We start from the raw sequence: 8,293 nt of genomic DNA, 5'->3' as shown, positions 1-8,293 counted from the left end.
AATGCTACATGTAGAATTTAATATGTACTTAAAAGAAAAACAATTGCTATATAAGAGAGATCTGAAGTTTTATTTACAATCATCTCTATTATTATGCATATAGGAATATCCATTTTATTTGATCTTTGCTAAGTTCAGAATATTAAATAAATAGATTATCCTTAATGTGTAACCAGTGGCCGAAAGGAATTCTAGTCTCATAGGAACCCTAGTCTATTTCTTGATGGACTCTTTCTAGTTAATACTCTCTTGTTGGTGTTTCCATTCCAGATTACCTACCATATAGTCCCTTTGACCCTGCATGCCAGCCTAGGGTTGAAGCATCATGTATGTAGAAAAGGAACTCTATAGAGTTCCTATGTAGAAAAGGAACTCTGAGAAACTAGAGTCAAGTATTTCATCCCTCAGTAAGTTCTACCTTTCCAAAGTAACTAGGAGAGGAAGAGAAAATAAATGTTTTTCAATCAAAAACTAATGAAATTAAATTTAAAAATAAATTTTTCCTCTAGCCATAGTTGTAGAAGCATTGTGGAATTGCCTTTCAATTTACTCTATTTTTATAATGTTACATTTAATGTTTAAGTCAAGTATCTATTGCATATGGCATAAGACCCATGGGGTCAAACAAATAAAAATAAACTTTGCAGACCACATATTTACTTAGAAAACCACAATTAATATTATATATGTCACCTTGTATTTTTGTTTACTTCGTTAAACATTTTGCAATTTCATTTTAATATTTTTTTACATCTCCTGAATTTGACACCTCTGACACAAGATACTAGTCTATTATGTATGTCCTAAAGCAACCTAAGATCAATTAATTTTCTTGACTTCCATATTTGAGCAACATGATTCATTGAGCTTGTTGTATACCCCAATAGATCTTTGCTGTCTAGCTCTATTTACCTTGTCTTTGTACTTGTCAGGTCTATATGTAAGACTTACATTTATTCCCATTGAAGTTTGTCTAATTAAGATTTAGTTTTGAGAAACTGAATAGTTTGTTAAATGTTTTAAAGCTAGTAAGGGGCAGGAACAGAAACAATGAAGGGTTTGGATTCGGTGACTTGCTTAGATAAGAATTATTGGAGTCTTTCCAGTTATAAATCTATTATCCTGAAAAGATAATAATAATGCCAAGAAATTCCCTAGCCTCTGCTTAGAGTCCATCAGTAATAGGAAGGTCTCACTATTTCCCACAATGAAGGAATATCTCTAATAACCAAAGGCTACATGTTCACTATAAGTACCATAGAAAATTAAGATCAAGCCTAGCTGGAGGAATCAGAGGAAACTGTTTGAGGGTGATATTTTTGAGCTGGATGGATAGCATTCAAATAGGAAGAAAGACTTTAGAGCAAGAGAAAGAAGGCTATTCCAAGGTCTCCTTTCTCAGAAGCAGCAACAGCAGTGAGCCAAATAGAATGCTAGACTGCTATAGTTAAAGAAAGAGACAAGTTTCCCTCAAAACTCCACTGGGCTTTTTCTAAGGGTCTGCCACCCTTGTAATGGCAGCAATTTAGAACATAAACTCCTATCCTGAAATAGTAAATTCTCCCTTAGGCTTCAGATTCCTCAATTATAAAATGAGGAGGTTGGACTAGATGATCTTGATGTAGCTTCCAGCTCCAAAAACAACAACAGTTTAAACTATGAATAGTGATGTGAACATGCAAATTACAGTATTTAGTATTGGGCAATCCTCCTGGCCTATAAGCAAAGTCAACAGAGGATTCTGTTTGGTGTCATTAGAGTTTAATGTAGACTTGGACTTTCCCCAGGGATTTCAAAAGTTGACTCTGGACTAGAAATACAGGCATAGTAATGCACTGCTGGTAGAATTGTGAATTGATCTATCCATTCTGGAAAACAATTTAGAATTATCAGAAATCAAGTCAATTAATAGTACATGCCTAGGGGAACAAGGTGGATTAATGGATAGAGACCCAGCTTTAGAGATGGATGGTCTGTGTTCAAATATGATTCCAGACACTTCCTAGCTGTGTGACCCTGGGCAAGTCACTTAATCCCAGTTACCTAGTCCTTACCACTTTTCTGCCTTGGTACTGATACTTAAGATAATTCTAAGGCAGAAGGTAAGAGTTTAAAAAAGGAAATGGTACATACTTACCAACCCAGAGATACCACTATTGAGTATATGCTTAGAAAAGGTCAAAGATAGATGGAAATAAACCCTACATAAATATGCATAGTGATACTTTTGTAGTAGTCCCTCCAAAATAAAACAAAATTAGAAACAGAATTGGTGCCTAAATGTTTAGAGAATGATCAAATAAATTGTGGTATGTGAGTATAATAGAATATTAAGACACAATAAATAGGAAAAATTCCAAAAAATATAGGAAGATCTATATAAAAATGAGGCAAAAAAGAAGGAAAAACTAAGAGAACAATTTATATGACAACCACAACTATAAGGTAATTTCAGTGTTACACTGAAATAAAGCAGGACTCTTGATAAATGCAAAGATCAGTAGTACCTTTGGCAGACTAATGGTGAAACATATTCCAGCCGATAAGTAACTATAGGACTAAAGGTAAAAAACAAACAAACAAACAAAATGAGGAACATGTTATTAGACATGGCCAATTTTTTCTTTATTTTAATTAATTATACTTCTTTATTACAAATGGGGATTTCATGGGGCAGCTAGGTGGCTCAGTGGATTGAGAGGCAGGTCTAGAGACAGAAAGTCCTAAGTTCAAATCTAGCCTCAGACACTAGCTGTGTGACCCTGGGGAAGTCACTTAACTCCCATTGCCTAGCCCTTACTGCTCTTCTGCCTTAGAATCAATTGATTCCAAGTTCTAAGACAGAAGGTAAGGGTTTAGAAAAAAATTGGGACTTCATTAACAGAACTGGAATAACATTGTACACAATAACAGCAATATTGTACAATAATTGTCTGTGAAAACTTGGCTGCTCTTAGTAATGCACTGATCTGGAATAATTCTGAAAGACTTATGACAGAGAATGCTATCCACCTCCAGAGAACGACCTATTGGAGTTGTCTTTCCCATTAGTGTATTTATGGTTTCATTTTGGTGTTTTGGTTATATATGAGTTTGTTCTTGCAACAATGAGCAATATGGACTCGTGTTTTACATGACAATAAAATTAAATTAAAAAAAAACAAAGAAAAAAAAGCAAATGGGAATTTCATTATTGCCTGGGAGCTCAGAAGGTAAATATACTTCATTATAGGAATTCACTCTAGCTTGGGAACTGAGAAAATAAAGGTGGGGCATCACCAAGAAAAACAGCATTGTCAGTCAGCTCAACAAGCATTTATTAAGAAACAACTATAAGTCAGACAGGGTAGCTAGATGGCACTATGGATAGAGATCCCAGACTGAAGTCAAGAAGACTCATCTTCCTAAGTTCAAATCTGTCCTCAGACATTTACTAGCTGTATGATCCTGGGCAGGCCACTTCACCTCATTTGGCTCAGTTTCCTCATCAGTAGAATAAACTAGAGAAGGAAATGGGAAAAAAAAAAAAAACATTCTAGTGTCTTTGCCAAGGAAACCTTGAAGAGGGTCACACAATCACACTACTAAAATAGTTGAACAGCAATATGTCAGATATTATGCTAAACTCTGGAGATACAAAAATATAAAGGGGGGGTGGGGTGGCACAAAGAATCTCAGCCTTCAAGAAATTTACAGTCTAATATACAGACAACATACAGAACACTGCACTAAAATAAGACATGTACAGGATAAATTAGAGGTAACCTCAAAGGATAGGCATTTGCATCTGAATCAAGGAAGACTGGGAAAGACTTCTTGCAACTGAAGATATTTTTAGTTAACACTTAAAAGAAGCCAAAAAACAAAAACAAAAACTCAGGAAGCAGAAATGAGGAGAGGAGAAATTCCAAGGATAGGGAACAGTCAGTGAAAATGGATGGAGTAGATGGAATGTCAGTGTCTTTTTTAAAGAACATCAAGGAGACCAGTGTCACCAGATAACAGAGTATATGAAAGGAAATAAAGTATAAGAAGACTGGAAAGATAGAAAGGAGCCAGGTTATTAAGGGCTTTTACAATCAAACTGAGGATTTTATAATTGATCCTGATGATGATTTGGGAGCCACTTCCAGGTCAGGTTTGGAGAGGCCGTTGGGAAAGGACCAACAATTCAGGAAGATCAATTTGACAGTTAGATGGAGGATAGACTAGAGTGGGGAGAGGCTTGTACAGGCAGAGAAACTGACAAGCTAAAGTAAATAGTTCCAGGATGATGTGACCAGGGTGGTGGTGGTGTCAAAGGAGAGAAAGAAAGTAGAATCTACAGGTTTTCACAACAGATTGAAAATGGGGGTGAGAGAGTGAGGAGGAGAGGATGACACTTAGACTGTGAGTCTGGGTGTCTGAGAGGTTGGTGGTGCCCTTCTCAATAATAGGAAAGTTTGGAAGGGGGGAGAAGTTTTGAGCACATCAGCCAAGGGACAGGGAGCAAAGAGGAAAGGACAATTCTTAAGTGAATTGGCTAACTAATACTCTCCTGCCCCTTTTTATTCATCTTATGCATTTGTCACATTAAATATTCTACCGGAATTACTTGTGTATGAGTCATATTCCCCTGCTAGCTCCAGGAGGACAAGGTCTGAGTCACACGATCACAGCATCTGAAGTGGAAAAACCTTGGGGGGATGTTAAGCCCAAGTTGAACTGGAATTCTCTTCACATCATGACCCACAAGTGGTTATTCTGCCATTGCTTGAAGACCTCAGGCCAGGGGGAACTCCACTTTCCGTGACAGTTCAATTTTCCACTTAAATCAAGTTTAAATTTGTTTCTTTGAAGCTCCAGTTTCTGCCCTCCCAAGGGTCAAATGTAATTGAGATACTTCGAGCTCCCACTCTAACCCCACGACTGTCCTTGCTCAAACAAATCTCCCATTTGGATCTGTTGTCACAGCCCTTCATCACGAAGGCTAATCAATAGCCTTCCTAAAAAAAAACAAACTCATTGCAGATGTCCTCTGACCACAGCTGGATACACACTGGATGCTTGTCTTAGCACAACCAATTACTACATCGTCGAATTCCCCACGGTGCATTGCTCTAGGCTTGGCACACAGCAGGGGGTTAAGAAAAATCTAATTAAAAGGAAACGAATAGAATACTATAGACAAGATCAAGAAGGGAAATAAGCCGAGTAAGCGACAAGTGGTGAACTACCGCACAACTACGGCTAGTAGGCAGCAGAGCACAGTATCCCGAAAAATTTTACCCTTTCTGAGTAAACTCCTTTGCTTCCACTGCTCCCTACTTAGCATAGAGCGGCTTCACCAATCACCAAGTGAGCCGTTCTAAACATCCCGCCCATTCTTGACGATTCCGCCAATAGACTTTCGTCCGCCTGTCCGGTGGCGATATCAACTCCTTGTAGCATGGAGTCCATCATCTGGCTCCGCCCCATCCCCGGGGCGAGGGGCGGGGCCTGCTCGACTACGGCACCACCACGGAAGCCGTGGGCGACCACCAAGAAACTCTGACGTCCACGAGGAGGGTGGAGTGCACCTAGCAGGGTGGAACCAGGGAGGCGTGTCTGGGCGGGCCCGGGAGGCTGTTGACTCCACTCCCACCCCAATGACCCTGGGGTCCTCTGCTCCTTCAAGGCGATGGGTTCCCAGCCCCCCAATTTCTCCTGGGTGCTCCCGGGCCGCCTGGCGGGACTGGCATTGCCCAGGCTCCCTGCCCACTACCAGTTCCTGTGGGCTCAAGGAGTGCGGCACCTGGTGTCACTGACGGAGCGCGGGCCTCCCAACAGTGACACCTGTCCTGGCCTCACTGTGCACCGGCTCGGCATCCCAGACTTCTGCCCACCAACTCCAGAGCAGATCAACAACTTTGTACGCATTGTGGACGAGGCCAACGCACAGGGAGAGGTCAGCCTTGGGGGCGGGGACGGGATGGTCGGGGACTGCTGGGAGAGAGAGGGAGGAGTGGTCAGCGGGCCACTGAGAGCTGGAGGGGACGGGGAGAATCCTGGGAAAAGAGGGCTGTATGCTCCGGGAGCCCGCAACCCCCTTGGTGAAGAGATTATTTAGGCAGTCAGCAAACATTTATTAAGCGCTAATTGTGTGCTTGGCATTGTGCTAAATAAAGGTTGACTATACCAAGAAATGCATACGAATACATATCATATATGCATAGGTATACATGTGTAATATGACATATATGTGTTCATATTCTTGTATATAATGTATATATACACATATGCATCAAGGAATCCACACCAGAGGGAAACATATGTGTGTATGTATGTATATATATATACATACACAGAATAGGTGGAAAAAGGTTGGGGGGACCTCCAGCAAAAGGTGGGATTTGAGCAAAGTCTTTAAGAAAGCCAGTAGGGTTAAAGGGAGGAGAGGTTGGCGAATAATTATTAAGGGACCAAAGAAAAGAAATTGGTGGGAATGCTGATAAGAAAATAAGTTACTGACACCAATAGGATTGGCAGTAGAAGTAGGTCTGTAAGGCAGTAGGGCAAGGATCAGTGATTCCTGGGGGCAGATCAGGGGACCAGGTAGTAGTATAGAAAATAAAAGGAGAAGAAATGAAGGTATATGCGGTCAGGTGAAAAGTCTAAGGAAGGAGAACAGGAGATACCTGGAGAGCAAGACTCTTGTATTTTAAAGAATGCCCTCTGATTGGCAGAGACCCTGAGACTAGAGTCATTTGTAATCATCAGTTCTTTATTCCTCCTGAGAGAGAGGGGTGTGTGTGTGTGTGTGTGTGTGTGTGTGTGTGTGTGTGTGTGTGTGTGTGTGTGTGTGTGTGTGTAATGGGCTTGGAATCTGCAGCTTCTCTCTATCCAAGGCCCCTGGATCAGGATATCTCCTTCCCGTGATGTTAATAGTGACTAACTATAGGCCCCATTTAATAAAAAAAGGATTGTCTTTGCCCAATTCTTAGACATATTTGGAGAAGGGAAGTGTGCTTTCTGAGAGGTTGGGGAGGCAGGACCTGAATTCAAATAATGGCTCTACTGCTTTCTGTAACCTTGGGCAAGTCACTTAATTTCTCTCATTCTGTTATCTGATGAAAAGGTAGACTCCATTTCTGAGGTCTTTCTAGCTCTAAATCTCGGATCCTATGGCGCTATGAATGGCTAGAGCCTAAAATCCTGGGACTGAGTAGGGACAAGGTCTTTGAGACCCTGTCTCCACTGAGCCCCATCCCCACAGGCAGTAGGGGTACATTGTGCCCTGGGCTTTGGCCGTACAGGCACCATGCTGGCCTGCTATCTGGTAAAAGCGAAAGGCCTGGCAGGGGGCGAAGCTGTGGCTGAGATTCGGCGACTGCGACCAGGTTCCATCGAGACCTATGAGCAAGAGAAAGCAGTTTTCCAGTTCTTCCAACGAACCAAGTAGGGGAAGATGTGGTACCTTTCTTCCCTCAACTCATATGGCGCATGTACCCAAGAAGTTGGAACCAAAGCCAGCCTATGCTGTGGAGGAGCAACAGTTGTGGGGGCTTGGGGGGGGGGGGCGGTGGTTAACTGCAGCAATCATACCCTATCTGAATCAAAAGAGATACTCCCCTTCCTCTTAGGCAGTGAGACTGGACCTGAAGTTGGGGATGGCCAGTCTATGAATCCCATCATAAACATGTATACACAATACAAACCTTGTAGCCTTCAATAAAATGATCAGTGAAACTTCTTTTGCTTCAAGACTGATTGTAATTCTTGGGGAGATAGTTGGTAATACAGCTGCAGCACATCAGATCAGTCTTCAGTATCCTTATTTTTGAATTTCTAACAGTCTACTTCCCTCCAATAGAGCTCCTGAGGCCAGACCTACCTGCAGAATTTATCATTCAAGACAAAGCAAGCTTAGGTGTTTGTGTGCCATGGATATCTCATGTCTTCCAACCACTTGGTGCTACCTATCCCCTTAAGAGCAACTTCATGGACTCAACTGGCACCTCCACTTCACACATTTGCCCATAACATCCTCAAGCCATAGATTGAAGGATACCAGTTCACACTCAAATCAGGGGAAAGTCCCACTGTGCTTGTAGGAAGCATTGCCAAAAGGGTAGAACCAGGTCTCTCTCCTTCAGCAGATGGACACCAAGAGTTCCTGTACTTTGCTCCAGAATTGAATAAGGTTTCCCTTCCCATCTCTGACCATATCTTCAATTTCCCCAATCATGTAGATATGAGGTTAGGATCCTCAGATTTAGAGCTGTGTCTTAAAACTGAGGTCTTCAAGGAGAGACCAGAGCTTTGGAGTTCTGAA

General features: G+C 41.5%; 1 protein-coding gene across 1 annotated transcript; it reads left to right on the top strand.

The window, feature by feature from the left end:
• Positions 1–5,496: 5,496 nt before the first annotated feature.
• Positions 5,497–7,710, top strand: DUSP23 (dual specificity phosphatase 23). The gene is made up of 2 exons (XM_044674605.1): positions 5,497–5,926; positions 7,235–7,710. Exons 1-2 carry the CDS (start codon positions 5,660–5,662, stop codon positions 7,418–7,420), a joined length of 453 nt encoding a protein of 150 aa, XP_044530540.1. The 5' UTR covers positions 5,497–5,659; the 3' UTR covers positions 7,421–7,710.
• The last annotated feature ends 583 nt before the right edge of the window (positions 7,711–8,293 follow it).

Source organism: Gracilinanus agilis, chromosome 4, assembly GCF_016433145.1.
Source record: "Gracilinanus agilis isolate LMUSP501 chromosome 4, AgileGrace, whole genome shotgun sequence".
Lineage (NCBI taxonomy): Eukaryota > Metazoa > Chordata > Mammalia > Didelphimorphia > Didelphidae > Gracilinanus > Gracilinanus agilis.
Note: the sequence above shows the minus strand (reverse complement) of the source record. Positions and strands in the feature narration are given on the sequence as shown.

Coding starts and splice junctions, on each gene's coding strand:
- DUSP23 (XM_044674605.1), top strand. CDS start 5,660: ATGGGTTCCCAGCCCCCCAATTTCTCCTGGGTGCTCCCGGGCCGCCTG. Junction 5,927..7,234: donor AGGCCAACGCACAGGGAGAG/GTCAGCCTTGGG, acceptor CCATCCCCACAG/GCAGTAGGGGTACATTGTGC.